This window comes from Zonotrichia albicollis, chromosome 12, assembly GCF_047830755.1.
Source record: "Zonotrichia albicollis isolate bZonAlb1 chromosome 12, bZonAlb1.hap1, whole genome shotgun sequence".
Classification (NCBI taxonomy): domain Eukaryota; kingdom Metazoa; phylum Chordata; class Aves; order Passeriformes; family Passerellidae; genus Zonotrichia; species Zonotrichia albicollis.
In genome coordinates this window covers 5525391-5552461 of record NC_133830.1, presented here as the reverse complement: position 1 = coordinate 5552461, position 27071 = coordinate 5525391, and the positions used below count along the sequence as shown (strand labels likewise).

General features: G+C 43.6%; 1 protein-coding gene across 1 annotated transcript; it reads left to right on the top strand.

The window, feature by feature from the left end:
* Positions 1–354: 354 nt before the first annotated feature.
* KBTBD8 (kelch repeat and BTB domain containing 8) lies at positions 355–9902 on the top strand. Its single transcript, XM_005488395.4, has 4 exons — positions 355–492; positions 1730–1940; positions 2621–3735; positions 6216–9902. Exons 1-4 carry the CDS (start codon positions 477–479, stop codon positions 6677–6679), a joined length of 1806 nt encoding a protein of 601 aa, XP_005488452.2. The 5' UTR covers positions 355–476; the 3' UTR covers positions 6680–9902.
* Positions 9903–27071: the final 17169 nt, after the last annotated feature.

The following is a 27071-nucleotide window of genomic DNA, read 5'->3' as shown; positions in this document are numbered from 1 at the left end:
CCTCCAGGGCTTGCCCCAGGAGCTCAGCGTGGCCAAGAGAACAGCAGGGATTGGGGGCGGAGGAGGAAATCTACCCCTCTGGAAACGCCATTTCTGCCGGGTGTCCCTGGTGGGGAGGGAACAGGCTCCAAACCCCGGGGCAAGGAGCCGCCGCTGCCCACGGGCTCTGCCCCGGGGCCCAAAATGGCGGCTGGCCCCCGCGCCGCCGCCTCGTTGCTACGCGACCGGCAGGGCCCGCCTCCCCCCCCAGAACTACAACTCCCAGGCACCCCGCTCCGCAGGGACTACAACTCCCGGCAGGCCCCGCGCGAGAAGCCCTGCCTTCCCGCACTACATATCCCGGCAGGCAGCGGGGGCAGTGGCCAATCGGTGTTGCCGATGCTGCGGGGTGCGCGGCCGGCGCTGAGCGGGGGAAGCGGCGCGGTGACATTTCCTGCCGGGCCGCCCCCGGAGCCGCTGCCCGAGCGGGGCCCAGGATGGCAGCGCTGGGAGGTCGGTGCGGGGCCACGGGGGAGCGCCCGGGGCGAGAGGGAGGGTCCTGGTGAAGGGTACCGGGGTCGGTGTGCTGAGGGGTGTCTGGGGAGCAGCGCCCTGTGAGGGGGTTCGGCCTGCGCTGGAGCAGCGCCGTGTGAGGGGCTCGGGGTGCCCGGGCTGTGCGGGCGCCCTGCGAGGGCAGCGGGGCTGGGCTGTGGGAGTGATGGCGTGAGGGCAGCGGGGCTGTGCGGGAGAGGGGCTGTGCTGGGTGAGGCTGTCCCGTGAGGGTGAGGGAGGGACCCCCCTGCTGTGTGAGAGGAGAGGCAGTGGGGCTGATGAAAGGCTTCCATGAAAATGGGTGTGCTCGCTCTCCTCTTTGCCCCTTTGTGTTGCCTAAATTTTGTTGGAAGCACTCTGTTGCAGTCAGCAGCTTTACCTGATTTGCAGCTCTGGCCACCTAATGTTTTTCTTTTGAGCTCTCCTTTGTTGTTTTTGTTGCGTAAAAATGTTGGTGCTATTACGAAACAGATTTTTGTGCTCGAGCTATTGCTCAATTTTCACTTTGGGATTTACTTCATTAGGCTTATCACATGTTATTTAGTAGCATATGCTCGGCTAAATATGTTTCCACGGTGATATATGAGCTCCTTCACACCTGAGAAATTTCAAATTAAAATTCTGTTTTATTTGCAGAGAAAACATGTAACTATCTGCAAATTTATGGGAGTTTAAGTTTTGACTTATTTTAGGGTTGTTTCTTCATGAGCCTCTGCTCCAACCATTACTTGTGTAAGGCAGGAGCCAGTTCCTGTTTCAATGTGAAGTTAAATATTTACATACAGGCTTGTGTAATGATGGGGTGGTTTGGGGACTTATTTCATTCCTCTGTGTCCCTTTTTGTGTTACAGGTCAATAAGTGTTGTGTTTCTTGACTTGATTTCCCCTTTCTCAGTTGTATGAAGTATTTTAATTGTTTTCCTTAATGAAGATAAACTTTATAGGGGTATAAATTTTATAGTTGAAGGGTAACTGACACTGTGAAAAGGAAAAAAAAGTATTGAGGTCTCTTTATGTATTTACTCACCCTTGTCAATGTTCGGCTTGCTGTTGAAGGATGATGATGCTGAGGAAGTATGGAATATCAATTTGTGCTAATTCTTGGTCATGCATGGGTTTTTGACTCGTGTATGAATTTTTTTGGAGGCTTTTTTTTTTATTGCTTGTTGTCTGTAAAAGTTTCAATTTTGCTTTGTAGAACCAAGTCAGTTTTCACAAACACTGAACGGAGTCCCTCCCTCAAACCAAGTCAGCAGTGGAATGGACCCCTTCCATGCCTGTAGTATTCTCCAACAGCTGAAGACCATGTATGATGAAGGACAGCTGACAGACATTGTGGTGGAAGTGGATCATGGGAAAACATTCTCCTGTCATAGGAATGTTCTTGCTGCAATCAGTCCTTATTTCAGGTACAACCATCCCTTGTTCTAGTGGGGATCAAAGCAGACAGAATATTGGTATAGATATGATTTTTTTTTAGATTTTCATTTAATGAAAATAAGTTCTGTGTGTTTATAGATCATACAGTGCACCTAGCAAGTAAAGATTACTGCTCTCTTAAGGTCAATGAATTAACAGTGTCTGTTTCTCAAAGGAAAGTTTCACTGGAGACAATGTCACACAATTGTAAGCCAAGCAAAACTGCCCCCAGTACTGAGAGTATCAGAGATACAGTAAGAAAACATTGAAACTATTTGTTTATTTTCAAGTTACATATTTTAGCATGCTGAAGTATGCATGTTAAATAACTTGTTGAAGGTTGACTGCAAAGACTTGGATATGTCAAGATCTTTGCTGGTAAACTCAGTGAATTTTAACAAGGGGTTAGTGAGATAATTGTGATAAGTTAGTGATGAGCAAGAAGTTCCATTTTTCTTCCAGTAAGTGTAGAAATGATCTTACATTGAGGTACCCCTACAGGAAAGTGTAACACCTGGGATAAATGTTTGTGCTGACAGAGGGGCAAACGCATTGGGGCTGGCTGTACAATATGTTTAATTTTATGCCTGCAGCCAAGCTGGTGAAGGTAATTTCAGCCCAAGTGCTGAAGGTAACTGCAGCCAAGGTGCTGGGTGTTTGTGCCTTGCAGATCGATGTTCACGAGCGGCCTTACCGAGAGCACGCAGAAGGAAGTTCGGATCGTTGGTGTCGAGGCAGAGTCGATGCATTTAGTGTTGAACTATGCATATACCTCCAGAGTAGTGCTGACAGAGGCCAACGTTCAAGCTTTGTTCACTGCAGCCAGTATCTTCCAGATCCCTTCCATCCAAGACCAGTGTGCTAAATACATGATCAGTCACTTGGACCCACAGAACTCCATTGGGGTGTTCATCTTTGCTGATCACTATGGTCATCAGGAACTCAAGGACAGGTCGCAAGACTACATTCGCAAGAAGTTCCTGAGTGTCACCAAAGAGCAAGAGTTTCTTCAGTTGAGAAAAGACCAACTGATAAGTATCCTCAACAGTGATGATTTAAATGTAGATAAGGAAGAACATGTTTATGAGAGCATTGTAAGGTGGTTTGAGCACGAACAGAATAAGAGAGAAGTGCACCTTCCAGAAATATTTGCCAAATGCATCCGTATGCCTCTGTTGGATGAGACCTTTTTAGAGAAAATCCCTCCCGTGTTTGCACAGGCGATGGCCAAAAGCTGTGTACAAAAGGGACAACCCAGTGCCAACGGCTACACGCAGCGGCTCGGGATGACCGCTTCCGAAATGATCATCTGCTTCGATGCTGCCCACAAACACTCAGGAAAGAAGCAAACAGTGCCTTGTTTAGATTCGGTCACAGGGAGAGTGTTCAAACTATGCAAGCCACCCAATGACTTGAGGGAGGTGGGAATTCTGGTGTCTCCTGACAACGACATTTACATTGCGGGCGGGTACAGGCCCAGCAGCAGCGAGGTCTCCATCGACCACCGGGCCGAGAGTGACTTTTGGATGTACGATCACTCTGGCAATAGGTGGATTCCCAAGGCTCCCCTGCTGCGGGCCAGGATAGGCTGCAAGCTGGTTCACTGCTGTGGGAAGCTCTACGCCATCGGGGGCAGAGTGTACGAAGGAGATGGGAGGAACTCCCTCAAGTCTGTGGAGTGCTACGACAGCCGGGAGAACTGCTGGACAGCTGTGTGCCCCATGCCCGTGGCCATGGAGTTCCACAGCGCTGTGGAGTACAAGGATAACATCTATGTTTTACAGGGTAAGGTGGGGTGACTGCCTCTCTGGTGCTTTATTGGATGCGGGGATTGTTCATTCTGACTGACTGTGTTTTCTTTAGCAATTTGGAAAAATCCCTTGGGCAATGGGGTGGGAGGGAAGAGGGGGGGAACTAGGAAGAGGGAGGTTGGTGTTTGAATTCTCATGCCCTGGGAATGTGTCTCTAAGGTGTAGTGCTGAGTTATTGCAAAGATGGCATTTTTGGTGGTATTCTGAGTCAACAATACAGTGTTTAAATTAACTCTGAAAATTCTTCATTAAATCTTTACCTGGATGAAATGCACCAACATTGAAGAAAAAATATTGATCTATGAAAAAGCACTTTGCATTTTACTTAGCTAAAGCTGAGAAAGTTCCTGGTGTCTCATTCTTGGTAACTTGTAAAAGTTGATTAACAACTTCTAAGCCTTCATTTCCTGTCCTACCCTACTTTCTGAAGTCATCTTAGAAACTAGAAAGAGATAAAGCATCTCTCTTAGCTAACTCTGTTCCTTTGGTCAGTAATTACAGTAGTGCCTTTGCATTCAATGCACACTGAAAAGTGCTGAGGCTGCTCTGAGGCTGTGGTAAGAGACCCACAAAGTGGGAAAGAAGGAAGGAGGGGGAGGTGTCCCAGTTTTGCTTTGCTGAGGGCCACCTCTGTAAACACCTGCACAAGTTGGGGTGTCAGATGCACACCAGCTCCTTCTTGGGTCACTTCCATACAAATCTAGACAACAGAGAAGAAACAGGAAAATCAATACTGTAAGATCCTTATTATTTAGCAGAAGAAGTCAACATTATTTCTTGACTTTGCATTCATGATCTTCCATGCGACTTGCAGTTGTCTTCTTCCATTGTTTCTGTGTCATGTTCTGCTCTTGTTGGTTGTGGCCTTAAGTAGTTCTGTTGTGCTAAAAAGTTCTTTAAATCTCTCTTGGGTCAGATGTCTGCTTTAAGAGTTTAGAAAGGAATGCTGAAGAATGCTGAACTTAGTATTTGTTCTTTTAGTGTTTCTTAGAACTGATAAAAGGTGGATGATATTATTATAACCTATAGAACAAGAGTGCACCTTGTTCACAAGTTTTAGCTGCTCTGATTCTGTGCTTCAGTGCTTTAAGTGACAACTGACTGCTCACACAAATAAGCTGCTTCCTGTGCTAACCACCAAATTCTAAAGAGTGGTGTTATGGGTGGCTAGAAAAAACTACATTGAGCTGTGCTGTAGTACAAAGAGGTCAGCTTTTAGTAATTTTTCTAGGGAAAACTCCTGTGTTAGAAATAGTCAGTAAGAATCAATGAGAGTGTGAAAATGCCTATGGAATGCTGGGGTCAGTTACAGGATATTGCACTGTGGAACAAAACTAGATAATCAAAATTAGTATTATCTGTAAGACTTAAACTCTGTTCCACCAATTTTACTGTCTCACTTCTGCATTCTTTGTTATACTTGAGGTGTTTGTTCACACAACAGCTTGGTTAAAATTCTTGAGATAGCCATGTGAAATCATGTGTGATGTGAATTCTGCTACTATTGCCTTTCTCCCACTGGACTTTACAAAAGTCAAGGAAGTCTTTATCCATGTTCTTTTCATTAAATATACAGAGCATGAGTTTTTGGTCACCTGAACTTCCTTTATGTGCAGTCTGTAGCTGCTGCTCTGTGCACTGAGCAGCTGAAGTGTTTTATAACCTAACCACAAACCATGAATCAGTAGCTTCATGCAGGTTCTCACCTGGCCTCCATTTCAGCAATCAGCCTGAATGTGTAACCCAGCCACCTGATACAGTAGCTCCAAAATCTGAGTGTAGTGTAAGACAGAATTCAGGGTTTGAAAGCTGCTAAACCTGAGCAAATCGTTGTGAGACTCCCTGTCTGCAGATGACACATTGTGAAGATGTTATAGAGTGAAACAAATGTACTTCAGATATTTCAAGACAGGAATCTTGAGAGGTTTAGTCCCAAATTAAAAAGCATGGTTTAGAAATAATGCAGGATACGTAGAAACTGTGCAAAATGTGTTTCTTTCCAGGATACACAGAAAATTTGCAAAATGTGTTTCTTTCCAGGATACCTGGAAACTATGTAAAAGGTGTTTCTTTTTAGGATACCTAGGAATTGTGTAAAATGTGGTTCTTTCTAGGATACCTGGAAACTGTGTAAAAGGTGTTTCTTTCTAGGATACCTAGACACTGCGTAAACTGTAATATCTGTTTACACATATTTCTGTGTAAAATATGTTTCAATTTCTCTCTGCTTCAACTGAATCAGAAATTCAAAGTAGGTTTTAGTGATGCTATTAATCTTTTTGTAAGGCACTAAAAGGAGAGCAGCTGATGGTGCTGGGGTGTTGGTTTTGGGATCCAAACTTTACAAAATTGAGTGTTCTGTCTGTGGAAGGACGCACCGGAGAGCTCGGTTACCGCAGAACTGTTGTCTGGAAACAAAGTGTGAGTTATGTTTTATTTTCCCTCTCTCTCCAGGGGAGTTCTTCCTTTGCTATGACCCTCAGAAGGATTACTGGGGATTCCTGACCCCGATGACTGTGCCTAGAATCCAAGGCTTGGCCACAGTGTACAACGACTCCATCTATTACATCGCGGGCACCTGCGGCAACCACCAGCGCATGTTCACCGTCGAGGCCTACGACATCGAGCAGAACAAGTGGACTCGAAAGAAAGACTTCCCCTGTGACCAGTCCATCAATCCATACATCAAACTGGTTCTCCTCAAAAACAAACTCCATCTCTTTGTCAGAGCTACTCAAGTCACTGTTGAAGAGCACGTTTTCAGAACCAGCAGGAAGAATTCTCTCTACCAGTACGATGAGGTCACTGACCAGTGGCAGAAAGTCTACGAGACTCCAGACAGGCTCTGGGATTTAGGCCGGCATTTTGAATGTGTTGTTGCTAAATTGTATCCGCAGTGTCTTCAGAAAGTTATTTAAATTCTTTTTTTTGTTGGTTTTTTTTTTTTTCAGTAACAGGCCTTAGTGATTTCAGTGGTAATTTGATGCTAGAGAAAACATGTCTTAAAAGAAAACAAAGAAATTCTGTCAGTATTTATTGTAAGATGAAACAGACAGTTTTTTGTATATGGGGATGGGTGCTCTTTAAAGGTTGCAGTCCGGGGAGGGACTTGTTGGTTCAGTTTCATATTCACTGATATTTTCCTGGGAAATGAGAAGGAGGTTACAAAGTGCAATTATCAGCATTTTTTTTCTGGTATACACTTAATCATGTCATACTAAAGGGTTTGTTTTTGTGGTAAAAGCAAATTAAGTGGAAGAGCCAGGATAACTATGCACTACAGTGAAAGAAAATCTAGCATTAATAGTTAAGGATGTCCAAGATGTGTTGAAGTGACTTTTCTTCTTTTTCTCTTTTTTTTTAATACGGGTAAAATTTGAGGCAATATCACTAAGTTTTGTTGCTTTTTTTTTTTTAATTTAGATTGAAAGTACATAGAGAGGAATGGTAGATCCTGATTCATAATGATCTCTTTTTTTGTACTGTTTTTGAAGTCTGCTAAGATGTTTGTGATGTTATTTGTGCACTGCAATTTGGGAGAAAAACTCAAGTCAGAATTGGATTGTGGAGTACCTTGCCCCGGATGGAGGCCTGTTCATATTGTTGTACCAGTTCCTGTCTGTGGATTTTTGTTGAGATTGAGCTTAATGATAGTGGGGAAAATACCCCAAAACCTGTTTTTTGCCACATAGGTGTAGTGCTGTAAAAACTTTTTTTTTTTTTTTTTAACACTGATTAAACTTTTTTTTTTCACCCCGTAAAGGGCTTTAACCCAAAAGTTGATGGTGCTAGTACATTTTTAATACTTGTTTGTCTGAACTGGGCCAGCCTTCTGCTACTGTTTAAGACAGCCTGTTATTTTCCATGGAGTGTGTGTCTGTCTCCAGGCCCTGTCCTGTCATCAGATTCTTTTCTAACATAACATTTTTACTGCAGTGGTGTTCTTGCACAGAATGGTGACAGGATATGGCCTTAATAATACTGATTCTCTTTCATGTTTTCTCTTTGTGTGGAGTGTTCATTTTGTCTCCACTACAGTACAGTGCTATGTGCAGAGTTGGCATGTGCTCTGGTGATTTGGAAAAGTGTGGTTTAACTTTGCAAGTTGTTTTTCTTTTCTCTTTGCAGTCAAGCCCCCAACTATCTTCTATTTCCTTCTGATCTATAATGTGAAAAGTTGCACTACTGAGCTGTCAGCATTATCCAGTGTATTAAAGCAAAATTGACAATAAGCATCCATGGCTTAAATGATCTTAGGGGAAATACAGAATAAGGAATATATTGCAACACTTGTCTTTATGTATTTAACATTTAACTTATTTTTAAAAAGTAAATAACTTCGACCTTCAGCCTCTACTTCAGTAGTGAAAATTGGATTTAAAAGGGAAAAGAGGACTCGTAAAACTTGCATCAGCTGTGATTTACCAGGTTTCTTACAGCTCTACTTTTTGCAGAGCTTTAAGTTATCTTACTCTTTGCTGTTTTTTCCTGTTGACCTAAGTAAACCAGTTAACTTGACATGGCACTGGCCATCACTGCCTGAAAGTGCTTACCATTAGCTGGCTTAGCAGCTGATATTTCAGTCAGCCAAATATTTAGCTCATTGTTTATCCCCCTGGCATGGCTGAGGATTTGGATAATGTTTGTTTACTACGTGGTCTTCCTGTTCCCAAATGGAATCTTCCTAACACATGAAAATACTCGCCTGGTTCTATTTATTAATTCTTGCACAAAATGCTTGAGAGGCAAAAGGAAACAAAAAACTGTGAAATGAAAAGCAAAATAAAAATGCCTCTTTGCATTACATACCTCATCTTCCAGAGACTCACCAAACTCTTCTTCCAATGCGAGCACCTGCATTTTGGTTTTTTTCCTGAATTTGGCAATTCTTGCTAAGACTGCATTTTCCAACAGTGTTGAGGTGTATTGTTTCTTTGTTTAGTTTTCCTCTGGATAGTTTTATCTATATGCATAGCCAGGAATAAGGGGTTTTCTGAAAAATACAGCTAATTTAATGTTTAACTAATGATCCTTAGTCCTTGGCTAGCTCTCTTTGCGCTGTTGTAGGCTCTAGCTGCAAGCTTTCTGAAGCACCCTCCCTAACAGTGTTGCATTTGTGTGGAAAACCTTTTTTTTTTTTTTTTTTTTGCAAAGTGTTATGTAACTTTTCCCTTGTTTCTTTGTTTGTGTTTCTTTTTTTTTTTTTTTTTTTAGCTTGGTTGACTATTTACAAGATTTCTTGCTGCTTTTTGACAATCTATATTTATTTAGTAGAACAAATTTCAATATATTACTTGAAACTATGAAATAGAATTGAGTTAGCAGTTGACTGGTCATGTGATGTATAGAAGTACAATATGCTGTGGTTAATTCTGCAGTAGGTTTGTTAATTTTGTTTATCTGCACTAAAGTACGAAGATCTCCATTCTGTTTAACCATTCAAACTGAGGGTGTGATCCAAGTCTGTCATGTGTTTGAAAGCTAAATCCTGGAAATTGCTGTGGGAGTAGAATATACTAAATCTTTTGCATGAGGAGTTTGTTGAGACAGTAATGTAGCTGTGACATTTTGCCAATTCTTAAATGCTTCTCCGTTATGCTGAAAGTCAGATTCCTGGTAAAGTTTTGCTTTAGAGTCAGGCTTAAGTAAACTTGCACAGCACAAAAAAAAATAATTGCACCAAAGGTACTGATAATATTTGAACAGTGATCTGTACATTTTGCTCATTTGGAATTTTTTTTTTTTTTGCATTTGTTTATTTCCCTTTATGAAATGAATTTCTAGTGTTGTAAGAACTTAGGTGAGTGTAAATCTCTTCCAAAATTATTAGTTACTTTAGAAGGAAATATTTTGTAATTTCCACTTGCTTCCATCAGTGAAATTTAGAATAACTCAGAGCAGTTTTGGTGCACCAGACATGCAGTGTGTGTATGTTCTACAAGAGATCCAAGAGCTCCCTGTTTGCGAGGCTGTTGAGAAGTGGCATCCAACATTCAGTGCTCAGGTATGTTAGTAAGAAGTACTGTAGTCCTATGAGGGCAAATGTGTGGATTTTTAAACATTTTGCCATAATTGCACAATTTTGCATTTTTACTTAATGTCATGTTATGTTTCTTAAAATAAACCTATTGTTGAAATACAGTGGAGTTTAACTGTTTTTGTGGCAAATCTGTGTGCATTTTAGTAAATTTCTGAAAATTAATCTGATGTATTTTTGATGTTTGTTCAGTTCTATTTCTGGAGTTGTGCCTCACCTGTGTGTAATGTCATTTTTGTTTTTAATGTGGAAGGTGCTTTGTTCTTTTGTCTCATTCCTTGTGGCTGTTCAGGTGTAACTTCTGGTTTGTTTACACACGGGCAATGTGGTCTTTGCCTTCCCTTTCTCCATGCTTTTGGCTGCAGTTGGCACTCCAGCAGGAGTGTCAAGTTGGGCTTTCCAGCCTGAGAACATTATTGGAAAACCCCAACCCCTTTACACTGAATTTCCCAGCAGCCTTGCTGCAGAGCTGAGAACTGGAGACCCCTGGCTATCAAAGCAAAGCAAAACTGCTGCAGTGATGGTTGCAGCAGGACTGCTTGTACATGATACTGGTTGGCTGAGAGCCTTTGTTCCCTTCCAGAGGCTCTCATGACCCGTGGAGATGCCAAGTCATGGCAGCCTGGGAAAACACCATGGAATTCTCTTGTTGGGGACATTGTGCTGGCTCTCTAGTGCTGCCATTGTCAGGTTCTGCAGGCAGTGTCTGCATCAGGGGCTCTGATCCTGCTCTGACTGCAGGGCTGTGGTGGCTCCTGTGGCTGGAGGGCTGCACTCTTTGGGAAAGACAGGCCAGGGAGGCACTGTGGATCTGGGGGCAGCACTTGGGATGTTTCAAAGTGTGTCTTGGGGTGGGTGATGAGTGAGTCAAGACTTGGGGCTCTGCTCAGGGCAGTCTGGTCAGTCTGACCTGCTGTGGGTGTTTGTTACAGGCCACCTGAACATGAGAGCATGAGATTTTCTCCAGGCTGCCTCCTCAGAGATCTTGGAGCAAACCCATAGGAACAGGCCCTGCAGGGAACAGGGGTCCAAGAGAGCTGGTTGATATTAAAGGATCAATTCCTTCAGGGTCTAAAATGATGCAAGCTGGTGAGCAAGAAATTGGGTAAAAGGGGCAAGACACGTGTGAGGGAAAAAGGAATTCAGTTCCTGCATAAGCAGGAAATACACAGGAGATAGGAGCAGGGTCAGACCAAGAGAGGGACAGGAGTGATTCAACCATGCTCTTTGATTCCCTAATTTCTCTGCTGCTGTCATGGCAAAGAACAGATACCTGGGTTGTCCCCCAGTGCCCCAAGTTCCTGTGGAGCTCTTGTGAAATCCTTTCAGTGCTGGCCTGTGTTACAAAGCCAATGCTGTAGCAGAGGAGGATGACTTGGCAGGGTCAGGTTAACCTGCTCAGGTGCAAAGAGGGTGAGCAGCTAACGGAGGGAGCTGGGGAGCTGCAGGTTTGCAAATGATTATACTCTTCTAAGGATCAATAAGGATTTTCCTTCTTTGGATACTAAAGTAAATTCCAATGTATTTTTTTGAAGAGAGGAGTAGCTGAGCCCTTGAGAGGTTCTTCCTGTGTGCAGGTTGTTGATGGAATTATTTGCTGGGCATTTTTTTTCTTTCAGAGACTTCCTTTTAGAAGTGAGTTATTTTAGAAGCTTCTGCTGAAGGACAGGAACACACAAACCCCTGCACACCCCCTAAAGCAAAACAGCATTAATTAAATGAACTTATCCACTGTGTTTGTGCCCCAGAGCTGTGCAGTGCATGCTGCATGCAGGGGAGTATCTGCCAGCTGGGCACTCGTGTGCAGCCAAGAGGTGGGGAAATAACCATCCAGCTGTTGCTTTCTCCTTATCTCTCTGCACATGTTCTCCCCCCCGGGCCTATCAAAGATGGAAGAGTGAGACCAGAAAACTGGAACCTCCCCCATTTCTTAATATATCACTAAGGTCCCTGTGCCTCACTGCTGGTTTTTGTGTTTTACACAAATATTGTACAAATATCTACTCTAAGAGACAGGGATTTATTAACTTTTACAAAGATTATGTGATCAAGTTTAGGTGCAGCAAAACCAGCTGATTTCTAACATCTCTCCAAGAATTTCTGAAATACAACAAAGACATTTGTCAGCTTTCTCTTTCAGAAGGTGCTGGGGGAGGTCTCTGTTTTTAACAAAGCAGTAGAACACCAATCCTGTACAGACTCTACATCTTTGAAAGCTTTGGCTCTCTACAAAATGCAATTTAAAGCAGTCTCCACCTGAGGAGTTGGGGAGGCAGTCAGCAGACAGTGAGAGTGGTCGAGCACATGGACAGAACCCTGAATATTGCATTTCCGCATGGAAAAAGTGCTAAAAATCCCCACTTGGAGAACATTTACCTGGGTTTGATTGTTTTTGAAGGATTAGGTGAATTCCTGCATGTCACAAGCTTTGACTGAAGAAGGCCTAGATCTCCCTGAAGAGGAACAAAAGGGAAATAAGTGAAGCATTATGCCCTACTCTTTGTAGCACCTGGATGATGGGGAGACCTTGCCAGCATGGAGGGGCCTCTGTGTAATTCATACAAGGGGGTCACAGCTTTCTCCTCTGCCCTTCTTCTCTCTGTGGCTGTGAGCCAGGGCACAGCCCGGTCCAAAGGCACTCCAGGGTAACAGGGCTGAAGGTTGTGCCCCAATGACCTCAGGCTGCTGTCTGTTAACAGATCAGCTCCACAATTTACCATGCTATGTGCGTGTTTAGACCTTTAAGTGTCACTGAGTGCTAGCAATGATAACATACCTGTAAAACATCAACCTAAATGGTACCAAATCTATCTGTTTTAAGGAATGCCCTCTGTCTCCTTAGATCTGCACATGATCTCTGCTTTGCAGCCCTCACTGTCACACAAAACTGTAAGGTCTGTGAACTGTAGGCTCACTTTGTGCCAGCTTTTGATCCTTTTGTTTAATGATAAATATCTAACTTTTCATTATCTAAAAACTCAGTTCTAAACTCCATTAGATCAATTATTTTGAAGTCAGGATGGTATGTGACACATCAGTTGCAGAATAAGATTTGCAGATGAATTCTGAATTACCTTAAACCCTTCCAGATTGATTCAGTTCATGTTCCTTCAGTAACAGATTTCTTTATAGATTCTGAAAAGTTCAGGGGCAGGAATAATTGGTGAATATCAAATTAACCTTCTCCAACAGCCAATAAATTAAGTGCTGAAATTGTCTTTATTCTGAACATTTACATTTTAGGTAAAAGTTATGCCACATTTTGTATCAAAACTAGTATATGGAGAGGAAGTGATAAGAAGAAAGAGCAGTTGGATTAGTCCTTCAAGTTCAATTTTTCATAGGCCAGTGAAATAGTAGAGTTTCTGCTGCTTTTGTCCATCTCAGCCGCAAGGGAGGTGTCCAAGACATTCTGAAGTGATTTTGAAGAGCAGTCTCAATGGTGTGAGTTGCTATTGTGTCTGAAGTGCACTAGAAATGGTCACAGCTAGTAACTATCAGCAAAAACCTCTATAAATCAGGCAGTTGCTGTTAACACAGAGATGGAAGGAGGGACAATATCTAACAAAGGCAAATCCATGTTTTGATTTGGTAAAGCACCAGTCTAAAATGGCTCAGTGTCAAGGAAGGTGTTGGGTATCCACAAGCAAAACAGAAAGTATATCTTTGGAAGTGTAGAGTTAATTAATTCTGAAAGTCTAGAGGAATTTCATCTCTTGCAATGCTATTTTATTTTACAATAGCATTCCTCCAACTCTACACTTTTAGGAATGAATGACTCCCATGAATTCCAGGTCTGGAGTGGTTGCATTCTCCTCCACAGGCAGCTCCTGGTGCCCTCCCAGAGGACCACCTGCACCTCCAGCAACCTGTAACAAATCCCCACAGCACCCACAACTGCCTTTAAGGATTTACTCATTTCAGGAGACAGAAAAGGCACCAGGTATGCTTGTTACATTTCTGGCTGTGAAACATTTTTAGAGAGAATAACTGGTAGGAGCCATGGCTGGTGAGGCAGAAAGAGCAGGACCACGAGATCGATCAGCCCAAGGAACGTGCAATTGGAATTTGTTCCCTGACTCTGAGCTAATGGTGAGTGCCTGGGGAGACAAGCACAGAGTGCCTGTCAATACTCCCCAAGCTCCAGCAATTTGCCATCTGCAATGCCAGAGGTGACATCTCTGTGTTTAATAGCCCTCAATGGATTTCTCCCCAGAATTTATCTTGCTGTCTTTTGACCCCTGGAGACTTTTTTATCAAGCTGTTACAAGTGCCTGGTAGAAAAATCTTTTAAAATGGGAGATGTGTATTGTGTGTCCTGTGTTGTGAGAAGAACATCTGAGCTGGCTGGGGGAGCACCATTTGCAGCCTTTTGTGCTGATGCAAACTGGGAACTTGTGTGTGGGGTTGGGCACTAATTGTGTCCTTGCAAGGAAGATATATCTGCTATGGAAGAGTGTGGATAACTCCATGTGGCTACAAGGCAGGAAATACAGGCTACAGGAGATGCTGACTGGCAAAGTTAACTGGGATGTATCATTTTCCTATCTCCATTTACCTTTCTGATTAATTTTCTGCTCAGATTGGCTGAAAACAGTTCCCTGGCCCACCTACAATGAGGTTTTTTTCCTATTTTTCTTTTGTGCTTCAGTAGTGTGTTGCAGCATTGGGATTATAAACACGGCAGAGGAATGTTTTAAATCCCCCAAATGGGGATTTGCAACATAAGTCTGGTGGAAACACTCCTGCTGAAACTGGGTTACATTAACCTTTAGAAAGCATGGACATTGCTCATTTAATAGTCCAAGTCAACTGCTTGGTTACTGGTAAAAAAATTCAGGAATTTTCTGTATCTTTTCCCCTCACTCCAGGGTGATATTTACCCCTGCATAAGTGTTGCTGTGTCTTGTCAACTCCTTCATTTATTGGGTGATCAAAACCAATCTTTTGGAGGATTTTGGGAGGCCCAGAAGTCATGCAGGAGAATTTTGGGCAGAGGGGTAAAACGCCTATAGCAGGATGGGCAAAGACCTCCATATGCAAATTTCCCTGGAGCAGAGTGGGAGCAGAGCCTGCAAAAATATATTTTAAAGAAAGAATAAGTTAATATGTACAAGGAAAAACGATATCTGACAAATAATTGATCAACATTCACAGGGAGCCATGCCAGCATTCCAAGCACAGCGGACTGAGAGTTTGCTGCGAAGGGCCGCCCCCGTTCAAGAGGAGTTAATGTGAGATACAGCAGCCTTTGGGTCCAACAGGTGGCAGAGGTTGTTCCAAGTGAGAGTAGAACCTTTGATCTCCTCTGGGGTGAGGGACAAGGTCAGCAGATGGCTTTAAAAGGCAGCAGGATGCCCCCCAAGGCAGCCAGGGATGGAGAGGGACGGCATCCGAGCCGGACAGGGAGCAGCCCTGTGGTCAGTGAGTGTTTGTGTGTGGTGCTGTGCTGGGGTTGAGGGAATCTTGGCCCCATGGAGCCCTTGGATCAGCAGGTGAAGCTTCATTAGACTCAGGTTTGATTTTTCACGGTGCTGTCATCTAGCAAGAAAACCCAGCCCCAACCAAGTAAAACGAGCGGTGTAGAAAAGTAATTGTACACTCCAAGAATAGTCCCCAGTTCTTCTGGGTTACAGAATGAAGGTTGTGATTGTATTTGTTGGTTCTAAAAGATGGCAGTTCAATAAGTCAAGGAAAGAGGGTGGTAAATGTCGACTGGATTGAGATGTAAGGGCCTTGATTGTGCAAGAGAGCTGGAATTGCTTTATTTCCAAGTTGTTGCTTGTGGCCTTAGAGAGATTCTTGAAGAGGGTTGAATGATAGTGGAGAAAGGATCCAGAATACCTGTCTAAAGAATAAGTCTAAATAAATGAACAGGAATTAAGCAGAAGCCTGCAGAGAGTGGTAAGTGGAGAAATGGGATATCCACACTTTTTAACTTCACAAAAAGGAAATAGGGGTAAAGTGAGGGAGCTGACAAGTAAATTTGTGCCAGACAAAGACAATTCTTGCTTTAAAATGACAAAGTTGTGGTTAAGAGGTGTTAACAGAAGGGGCAATGCCTGTGGGAGAATTGTTCTGAGCCCTCCTTGGTGCTGATGTCTCACAAACCTCAGGGGATGCCACAGGAGAAATCAGGGGAGACTGGGACTGTATCACATCACTGCCTGCTGATTGCTCAGGCTATTAAACCCTCTAAAATAATCCCAAATTTTATAATCCCAAAGATGAGTTCCCCTAAATCTTCCTCTGGAAGCCTTGTTTTAGAGTTGGAGAAGTAAGAGCCAGCTGGTGTGATTTTTAATTTTGACTGTAAACTACGTTTTCTTTTAACTTTGGTTCTTCTCTTTGGTTTACTGTATTAATTTGCTTTGATACAGAAAAGCTTTACAATGATCTGATACCATGGTCTGATTTTATGCTAATGTCTTCTCAATATATTTCTCATTAAACAAAAAAATCAAATTAAATGCACAAATATATTCCTCATGTAAGACTTCTAAAGGTAGTGTATGATTAGTCACAGTTTTAGAATTGGTGGTAATAAAAAATAGCCTTTTAAATCCCATTTATAATGTTCAGGTTTAACTTTTTAAAGGACTACAAAAAAATTTGAATTTGAGGGGCCTGAGAATTTTGCAAATCCTAAATTTGAATGGCAAACATAATGCTAAATAGGGAAACATGTCCTTACTCTAACCACCCCTTAATCAGTGTTATTTTGCCTAATTTCAGAACCACTAGTATATGTCAATATTTTTAGGAGCTTGGTATTCTCTATAATATTTGAATGGCCTAAACTGGGTAGAATAACCATCAATGAAAGAAGCAGTGCAATGAAATGCGATTTGATGAATAATAAGATCTCTTAAACATCAACAGACAGGCATTCCAACATCACCACTATTACTTTTTAACTTGGATTTTCCTTTTAAAATCTCACCCCACAGTAATGAAGTCGAGTTAATATAGTTCTAAAAAGAAAATTATTTCCCTTTATGGAAAGGCTTAGATGATGGGCTATAACAGACTCTGCATCAAAATGTTCCATATACTGTAGGTACCTGTTAGGGGGAAAAAAAAAGTTTCATGAATACCTATCAGAACAGTTTATTAGCTAATATCAGAGCAAGAGAAACTTTGCAAGTACAACCTTGCTGATCCTGAAATTAAAACACAGCATCCCTCACTGTGTGATGGGGCATTTTCCTTATTATTTATAATTTTATTGTAAAAGACTTAGTTGGTCATCTCTTGATATAGCAAAGAAATCTCAGGAAACCCAACAACTTGCAATCCTGGATATTATCCAGATAGAAATTAGAGTTGGATTTATTAAATATTAGCATTTTGGGCTAATAATGTTTCCAGTTATGGTCAAGTTCCTCTCATGTTCCAGTGAAATCCTTGTAAAGGGGTTGGAGCTGGAAGATCTTTAAGCTCCCTTCCAACCCAAACCATTGTGTAATTGTGTGTGAATGGCAGTGAATCCTCTCGTGGGTCTCAGTGGATCAATCCCTGTTAAGCTGGGTCTGACCAGGGCTCCTCACCCACAGAGGCTGGGACAGGATGCCCAGGGATGAGCGTGAGGATGGAGCAGGGGTGGAGATCCTCTTCCAGTGTAACCTCTCACCCTTTGAGGTGCTCTAGAGCACTGAACATGGGTTTACATAAATTTCCTTCAATTAAAAATAAATGGAGATGAATGGTCTTTGTAGCAAAAAAAGACAGTGAAGAGAGACTATGGCAAGAACAAAAATCAGTGATTGTCTTTCAGGACAGGACAAAATTTTCAATGGAGGTCTGACTATTTTGCAAAGGGATTCCAAAACTCATCCCTGATTCACAGAAAAGACATCTATGTTTTATTTATTTTATTTTTTATCCTGATTTTATTTTAATGACCAGGGAAAATGGGAAGAATGCAAATGAGTGAATGCCCTCTTTGATCTGGGCTGTTCCTGAGCATAATCTGGTAACCTGGCAGGCACCAGGCACGAGTGGAATTGCTGCCCATAAGCAGGAAGGAACCTCAGTCCCTTTGGAAGCAGTTTCTCAGTTTGGTTGTTGGTTTGAGGGAAGCAACAGCCAGAAAAGCCCTGTCCCCCTGCAGAACAGGGGAGCTGGGCCCACTCTGGGGCTGCTCACCTGCTGCTTGCACCATGGGGATTGTTCTTTCCAGCAGGAATCGCCTGAAATCATAAGGATTCCACCCACACCTGAAAAGCACACAATGAAGGATTCACCCTGAAAAAGGTACAACCACAGCACTGGGTCCTCTCCAGAGGGATTGTGACAGGGGTAACATCCAGGAGCCATCTCCCAAGGTGGGACACAGAGCCACAGGCTGGACGTGGGACAGAGCACAAAGTGGAGGGACTGACTGCACCTGGGACTGAGCTCTGCTCCTGGACATGGGGGCCATAGGAGCATTTTGAGGGTATGTATTTAAAATGCAGGTGGAAGAGCTGGACAGGGTTATTGCAGAGGGAAGGGTGATCTTGGTTGTGTTAGAACTGAACAGTGCAACTGTTCAAAAGCAGCAAAAGGATTAAGGCTTCAAGAGTGGGTGATTCTCTGTACCTCTAAATCATTTTAATTTGCTTTAAAATGATGCCTGACCTCATGTTATGAGCAATCTGTACAACACCCCTCTCCTCTGCTCTGCAGGACACTGGGAAGCAGGGTTTGCTGTGGAACCTGCCCTGACCATGGCTCCTCCAGTGCTGTCAGACCTGGGCTATGTCCCCCCCGACGGAGGATGGGGCTGGGCCGTGGTGTTTGGAGCCTCCATCTCCATTGGGTTTGCATTTACCTTCCCCAAAGCTTTCACAGTCTACTTTAAAGAGATCCAGGCTTTCTTCAACATCTCCTACAGCCAGATTGCCTGGACAACATCCATCATGTGTGCCACCACCTACGGAGGAGGTAAGTGAAGCAAAGCTGGGTCTTCCTTTGGAAAGAGAAGCTCTGAGCTCTACACCAAAAGGGTAGAATGCATTTCTTTGAGAAAGTTCCTGGGAAGTGCTAACTCTAAGTCTGGCTTTCTGTTTCCTAATGATACATATTGGAAAAACTGAGAAAACCAGTAGTGCTGAGTTTTTTATTGCCAACATATATGAAGCCATCAATTATTATTTCATCAGAAATCTTGCTATGCGTGGGTGAGTGGAGGCTTGGAATTATTCGAGTCTGGGAAGTTACTTCAGTATATTTAGTCTTTTGTTCTGTTCCTATTCTTGTCTTTCCTTTTGAAACAAAAAAATGTGTGACTTGCACTCATGATTGCAGAGAAGCCACAGAAACTCAAACCTAAAGTTTTGCTGATGTACAGACATGGAATATGTGCATGCATATCTTGAGACAGCACTGAAATATGGTTTTTCCCTAAATCTGTTGCTAAAATCTTGCTTCAGATAAGTAAGGAATGATGTTTTAGACTTTTCTCTGTAGAATCTTTCTAAAAAAACAAATATATTCACTGGTTTCTTCAGATTAAAACGTTCACTGGGTACCTGTACCTTGGCTGCAAAATTTGGTGCTGTGGGAAGGTATCTACTGTCCTCATAAGGGAATCATCAAAGGGGTGTTCCCTGAGGGATGTCTCCAGGTTATCAGTCTGCCACTCTGATGTGAGCAGCAGGTTAATCTTGCTGTTAATGGTTAGTGGAGATCAGCTGGTTTAGGCTGCTGGTGCCTGTGAGGTGCAGCTGCTGGCAGGCAGTGCTGGGCTCTCAGCAGATCCTGCTGGTTCTCGGCTGGTTTTGCAAGGGTGAAAGGTAAAAGGATTAACACTGGAGAACACAAGATTAGCCACCCAAGTGTGAGTGACCTCATACCTACCCAAACCTGTATTCTCCCTAAAAAAATCTCTGACATTCTTTGGGGAAGACTATTGCAAAAAAATGTGTAGATGGAGGGATCCTCTTGGTACCCTCTCACCTTCAGGACAGGGTGGTTTGGAGGCTTCCTGGGTCACTCATTGCAAAATCAGGGGTACACTCTGGGCACAGAAGGCTCACCCTTTAGGAACTGGTTTTACATGGCAATAAAAAAGGAGCTGGTGTGGGATGGATTAAGGTGAAAGGAGATGTGCGTGACCAGAGGGGTGTGAGGGATGACAGAGCCTCTTCAGGTGTGGCTGGAGTGGATCAGGCTGTCAGTGAGACAGAGTCCCTGGGCTCTTTCCCTGTGCTCTCTGCTGCAGATGGACAGAAGGGTTCACCTCCAGGGGGAATAAATCAGCAGCTCCACTGAACCCTGATTTCCCCTTGAAACAATGGCTGTGTATCCTCTGGCTGCTGTTTGGCTCTGGTGGTTTTGTGTCAGGAGCTGGGAAGGGCTGACAGAGGCAGAGACACTGGACAGATTCATTTAGAGGGATTATTTCCTTAGGGTGGCTGTTGAGGGCCCTCTGGAAGCTGCAGGTCTGAAACAGAGCACCAGACACTGCACATGTCTCAGAGTGGTTGGGATTTCTGGTTTTTTATTCTCCACATTCCCTGAGTGAGGGCCCCTGACATCTGGATGGAAATGAAGAGAGGACAGCAAGGGAACCGCTGACTGTGGTATTGATGGGGGAAGAAGCCATCACAGTATCAGATTGTGGCTTTCATCACTGATCTTCCCATCTTTAAATACACTTTTCTGACACCACCTTGCTGTTATTATAAACCAGAACTATGTGTGCAAGTGCCTTTCTCACATGCCACCTGTAACAACAGGAGGGTGCAGCACAAGCAGGAAAATACGAGATGCTGTGAAGAAAGTAGAATTTTCCTTTTCAGCATTGTATTTATATTCACCCAGACTTTGGGCCAAGAACTCAGTGCTGGTAGGGAGGTCCTGTCCCCATCACAAACCCTGTGTTCATTGCTCCCAGAGCACCTTTCCTCTCTGGGGTTTGTCCCCCAGGCAGTACCTGCTGCTCTGCACCTCACTCAGCTTTTAAATCCCTGCAGCATCTGAAAGAGATAATGGAAAAACATAAATCTGAGTAAAAATCCCTGTGTACTCTTCTAGAATTAAGGGAGATCAAGTGTCTCATCTGTTTTTGAGCGTGATTCATAATTCTAAACATTTCCCTGTCATGTTCTCATCTTTCAGTTTTGCTGCCAGTAACTGGTGTTGACATCTCCATAGATCTGAAAGCAGCAGCATGCTAATAGCAACAGAAGAGGGAATGGCAATAATAACAGATTTAGGACTTTCATCTCAGGGAATAAATACCTTTGAGAGCATAAGTAATTGAATACTCAGTTTGATCTTCCTTTCAGCTATAGCAGCATAACTCTACAGCAATTCTGTAGCATCCAGTGAAGCTGCATGCTGTGGTTGAGGAAGGAGGAAAGCACCAGCAAAGCCTGCCCAGAATGGCTGGAGGAATGCAGGGGATCCCTTCAAACACCAGGTTTTATTTTACAGCATTAAGGAAAGTTGCAGCTATCTGTATAAAACATATATATGAGATATACATATACATATATATATATATATATATATATATATGAAATATATATATATGAGATATATATACACACATAATAATGTATAATATATATATATATGTATTAAATACATTAGATATATATACATGAGATATACATATATATAATATATATATATATATAAACTATATATAAAAACCAGTTGTTTAGGACAGCCTGCACTAGAGTAAATAGTAAAAAAAAACCTTCAACAAACATTGAGTTTAATTTTTTGGATAAAGCCTGGGCTGCACTGAGGTTATCAGGCATCTTGCCATCACCTTTAGTCGAGCCAGATTTCATCTTTCAGCTGCTGAGTTTGACCTGCTGAACTGGAGCAGTCGAAGCCTGGCAAATTTCAGCCTCAAGCATTTTGAGAAAAGTGGCTTTCCCAAAGGCCTTCAGGAATAGGAAGCAATGGAGTGCCCTGTAACAGGTAACAGGTGCCTCTTTGGAGCACATCTTACAGGGAGTCATTTCTGTGGAACTCAGGGGGCTCTTGGCCAGCCTGTAAATCTGGGATTACAGCAGGCTGGAGTAAACCCTGCATCTGGACCAAAAAAACCCCTGGTTTTGTCCTTGTGGTGTAACAGGGATGTACAATGTCAGAGGTTCAGCAAGTTCCTTAAGAACTCTGTGTAAGACCTTGAAAGTTAGTGCTAAAGCACTGTGCTGGTCTGCTGACAATGGTCAGCCAGAGGGGAATTCAGAGCCAGGAGCCTGCTGAGCTCACCCCCAGCAATCCTGAGAGTTGCACCAGCCTGTGAAGGGCACAGGGGTGTCACACAGCTCCCTGCACCCTGTGGTGTCTGCACTCAGCTCCTCCCAGGTTTGCTTCTGTCTCTTGTTTCCACATCCCAGTGTTCTACTGAATTTGAAGGATAATGAGGAGCTTCTGGCTTTCCTCCACCCATCAGGAGGAGCTGGTTGTGTTCCAAGGAGCTGCAGGCTGGATCCTGTTCTCCTGCCTCCCACCTGCCCTCCTGCACTGCCCAGAGCTCGCTGGTGACCAGCACTGCGAGGTGCCAGCTGAGACTGGCTGCTGCTCACACCATGCCTGTCCTTGGAGCACATCAAAGGTGTCCTAAATGCAGCACCAAACAGCAGCTCCTGCTCCCAGAGCACTGCAATCATAGAGAGAGATTTCCTGGAGAAACTCATGTTAAATAGAGACACCCTTGTGGAGTTACAATTTTATTTGGTGAGGTACCAAAACCCACACCAAAGCCCCAGCTGCCTCATTATGATATTTTTCTGTACCTATAATTGACTATCCCTCCATCATCCTAAAACTTGGGTGAGGTGGGGTTAATTTTTTTGGAAAATACCTGGATTATGTAATGGCTAGGAGTACTATGATCTGCAAACAATGGTGTTCCAGACACTGCTTGGAAACTGCTGTGACCTCCCCCTGTCCCCAGGCCACTGACCCTCAATTCAGGCTCAGTCAGCATTGTGCAGTCCCAGGTTTTGCTGCTCTGGAGTGGGGCTCACTCTGCAGGGTGATCCTGCAGCATCTCTCCTCTTTCAAGCAAAATGAGGCTTTAATGAGATCTCAAACTCTCCAGCTTGGTGAAGAGTTACTCAGGCAGCCTTGAGGCAGCTGATCCTTTTTCTGCCCTGCTGACAGCTCCTTGGGAGTCTGCTGGAGGTGGGCTGGAGACAGCAGTGGTTTTCTGCTGCCAGATGTGCCACAGCTGCTGAGGGCCATGTCTTGGATGTGGTGCTGGTGCCGCAATTCTCCAGATTAGATCTGTCTAAGCTTCAGATCTTTGCTAACCTGGCTCTTTTTCACTGAAGGGAGTAAGGAAACCCTCACAAAAATACTCCCACCAGAAACCACAGGCAGGCTGGGTGGGTAAGGCAGGCTGGGATAAGGTGGGATCCGCACTGGTTTTACTTTGGCACACTGAGGACTCTTTATTCATTGTTTACCTTGAGCAAAAATGTATGGACTCCTTATCCTGTGCTAAAACCTCACAGCACAAGGACAAGGCTTGAGTGTGGACCTGGGAGGCACAGGGTGGGGAAGGCAGAGGTTTACCCCTGTCACCAGTGGAGTCCCCTTTATTTTCAGTGACCTGCACTGCTCTGGCTAATGTGTAATTGCACCTTCAACACAACCTCCTGCCCCAGCTGTTTGTTTGCCTGTCTTTGTGTGCACAATCTTAAATACCTTCAGGCTCTGCATTCAGCATTCCTCCTCATTTTCAGCCATTTAGGACTTGGCATAACCACACTTCTGCCATAAAAGTTAGTAGCTAAATTCTTGCTGCATCTCTGAGTACTTCAACCATGTTGTTTTTCTCTTTCTGTGCAGTCATTTTCCAAACATAACAGAGGAAGATCCTTCTGGGATTAAAATGTAAATGAGACAAAGATGCAATAGCAAAGGAATAATTTGTTTTAATTCCCCAGTGAAAGCATTCCAGTTATTAGATCTAGATTAATTGTCACCATCTTTTTACCAACAAGAATGTTTTTGTTTGAGCTGCTGATTAAACTCCTGCAACAAGGGAAAAACAGAAGAAGTGATGTTATTGCTTGGTTTATTCTGTTTTCTTCAGGAAATCAGCACATCCTGCAGTGATGCCTTGTGCACCTGGCTGGTTTGATGGCACAGACACAGGGCTGGGGCTGTCTGAGAGGTGTCCTGGCTCTGGAGAAAATTATTTCATGTCATGAATCCCTCTACTGTCTGTTACTAATATTGGGGTTTAGCAAAAAGCAAGTTTGATATTTCATAACTTTCTATTTTGGCCTCTCCTTGACCCCCTTGAAATAGCAGATTTGAAATCTACTCTTGAGTTTTACTCTGTATCTGTATGGATTGATCCCTTGGAAAAAGTTAAGAATTTTATTAGGAGCACAAATAAATAGGCCTGTTTTTTGAGGATGTGATGTCTCTCTCCCAGGATAGGTCACACAAGGCAAATGCAGGGGATGTTCTCTAGAATGACACCCAATTTAGTATCTCTAGAGAAGGGAATTCTCATCTTCCTGTGATGCTATCACATAGGTCCAGTCCTTTGGTTTTGCAGAAAATTGCTGTCTGTATTCTCATCCATTAATTCAGGGGCTCCATTTTAGCTGGCTGTGGATTGGATTTCAGTGCTGCTGCACCTTCTGAGCAAATGGAACATGACAATAGAGCAGGTTTAAGAAATGGGGTGTGCCATTAAAGGCCCTTTAAAGAAGTGCAGAGGTGCCTCTTCTGGCATTTACCAGATGCTGTTTTCAAGCCGCAGAGCTAGGTATGGATTTTTTTTTTTGTAATGTGGAAGCAATTTCTAAAGTCTTTAATTGACTTCCAAAGACTCAATGAAGGAAAAACTCTGTTGGAGTTATAGAGTTGTAGCTCTTACCTTTGGCTGCTGCAAACTGCTTTGCATAAAAGGCTTTGAATAAAATTATTTCCAAGTACCAAAGTGGTTCACTGAAGACAAATAGAAATGTTTTTGATTCTTGAGGGGGCCCAGAGGTTTTCTCCTGACCCTGTTTTTTTTTTTTTTAATTTCTCCAAAACAAGAAAAACCACTCAAATTGTCCTCACTAGTCACTTTTTTTGGGGGAACTTAAGTGCTCTACTATGTGGATTAAGTGAAATGAGGCCCTGGCACAGGTAACTCAGGGAAACTATGGCTGCCCCATCTCTGGAAATGTTCAAGGCCAGGTTGGATGGGGCTTGGAACAATCTGCTTTGCTGGAAGGTGTCCCTGCCCATGCCAGGGGGATGCTCCCTGTCCTCCCAAGCCATTCTGTGGTTCTATAATTTTGAATATTTTCCATCAAACCTTGGGCTTCAATAAGTAAAGGCTGTGAGTTCATTTGATTAGAAAATCCTGACCTGGGAACTATCACAGAAAGCTTTGTGAAGATTGGAAGATGGAGGGAGAGGAAGAGTTTCAGATTCTGCTTTGCTCCTGCATGCCCCTCTTCTCTGAGCAGCTCTGGAGCACTGGGAATTACAATAGCAGGCACTTATTTGCATGGAATACTGTGATAGGGAAATGAGTCATTTGGAAAGGTGTTTTGCAATTTTAATCAATTTTGTTGCTGCTTGCCAGCAAATTAAAAAACCTGCCCTCCAGGAAGTGTCTGCTGTCGGTGGATGAGAAAGCAGAGCCTGGTCCCAGGGGAGAGCCTGGTCCCCACATGGATGGGAGCAGTGGCACAGGCAGCTGCTCTGAGAGCAGCCCAAGGCTCCCAAACTGCCAGGAAATCCTTTCTGACCTTTGAGCCCAGGGTTTCCAGTGTCACTGCCACCCTCTGCCCCGGGGCTGCTCTGCTTTGCTTGTGAGCTTCTCTGCAGAGCAGCAGCAGCAGTGCGAACACCACATTCAACATCTTTAGAAACCATTTGTTTGCCCCCAGAATCACCTGCTGCAACAGGTTCCCTGCTCCAGTTCTGAGTTTGTGTGAAAGTTTACCCAGAGGTGCCCTGCTGGGCTGGCTGCAGGGGCCATTCTTTAGCATGACACACAATGACACACAATTTAGTAGCTCTGGAGGAGGAAATTCTCATCTTCCAGCTGAGAGCTGTTGCAGCTTCCATGGCTGAAGTTTACCTGCTTCTCCATCCCTCTGCTCCCTGCACTTCCCATCTGTCCTCCCACCTTCCCTGCTCCTATTAAGGATATGCCAGGCTCGATCTTAGGTGTGTTTATTCCATTTTGGCCTTATTTTTTATTTTTAACAGCACACAGAAAGCAGCTGCTGAATAAACTGAGTGCTCGTATCCTCACAGCCCATGAAGTGGGTCAGGGCTGTACCAAAATAAAACTCCCCAAGTCATCACACTGTGACCCCACAGCTGAGAGTAAAGGTTTCTGGTCATTTTGAGTTTACTCAGTTTTACAGGAAGAAAGAAATGGCAGTAATAAAACATCTTACAGTTGTGTTGTGAGGAGATTTCAAAGCTCCAGATTAACTGTGCCAGGTAAACTGCAGAGCAAGGCCCTGATTTTTCCCCCTCTCAGTTGCTTCATGGTGCAAGTAGAAAAATGGGGCACACACAGGGCTGTTAGCTAAGGCAGGGGGAGGAAAGGTTGAGAAAGATAAAGGGTCTGTGGTGAAACTGCACCTTCCCAGCCAGAGCAAACACTGCTTAATGTTTTCCCAATCAGAGCTCATGTGAAAACTGGAATACACAGCAAACTGGTGAGCATGAACTGGGGGCAGAAGTCTGCAGTGATCACAGAACCACAAAATTCTGAATTGGGTTGGAAGGGACCTTAGAGGCCATCCCATTCTAACCCCCTGCTACCTTCCCCTATTCCAGGCTACTCCAATCCCTGTCCAACCTCTCCTTGAGCACTTCCAGGGATGAGACAGCTTCTCTGGGCAACCTGTGCCAATGCCCTGGCACACCCACCATGAAGAATTTTCTGCCAACATCCAATCTAAATCTTTCCTCTTGCAGCTTAAATATGTTCCCTCTTGTCCTATCAGCACTATACCTGTGTAAAAAATCACTGTCCTTTTTTTTTTTTTTATAACAATGATGTGGGCCAGGGGCAGGAGTGGTAAAAATCACTCTCCTTTTTCTTTTGTAATGATGATGTGGTCCAGGGGCAGGAGAGCAGCAAACAACTTGGTATGGGGTAGAAAAGAGGAAGCATGTAGATGGAAACGGAAAAGTACGGAAAAGAGGAAGGATGTAGATGGAAACGCAGGGAAGAAAAAAAGAACAATTTGCATTTAAGTAACTGAGGGTGGTTTAATTAACGCCCGCGGTTTCAGGGGTGCTGCTGCCTGGGCTGGGGGCGAGGAAAGGCGAGGGGACGG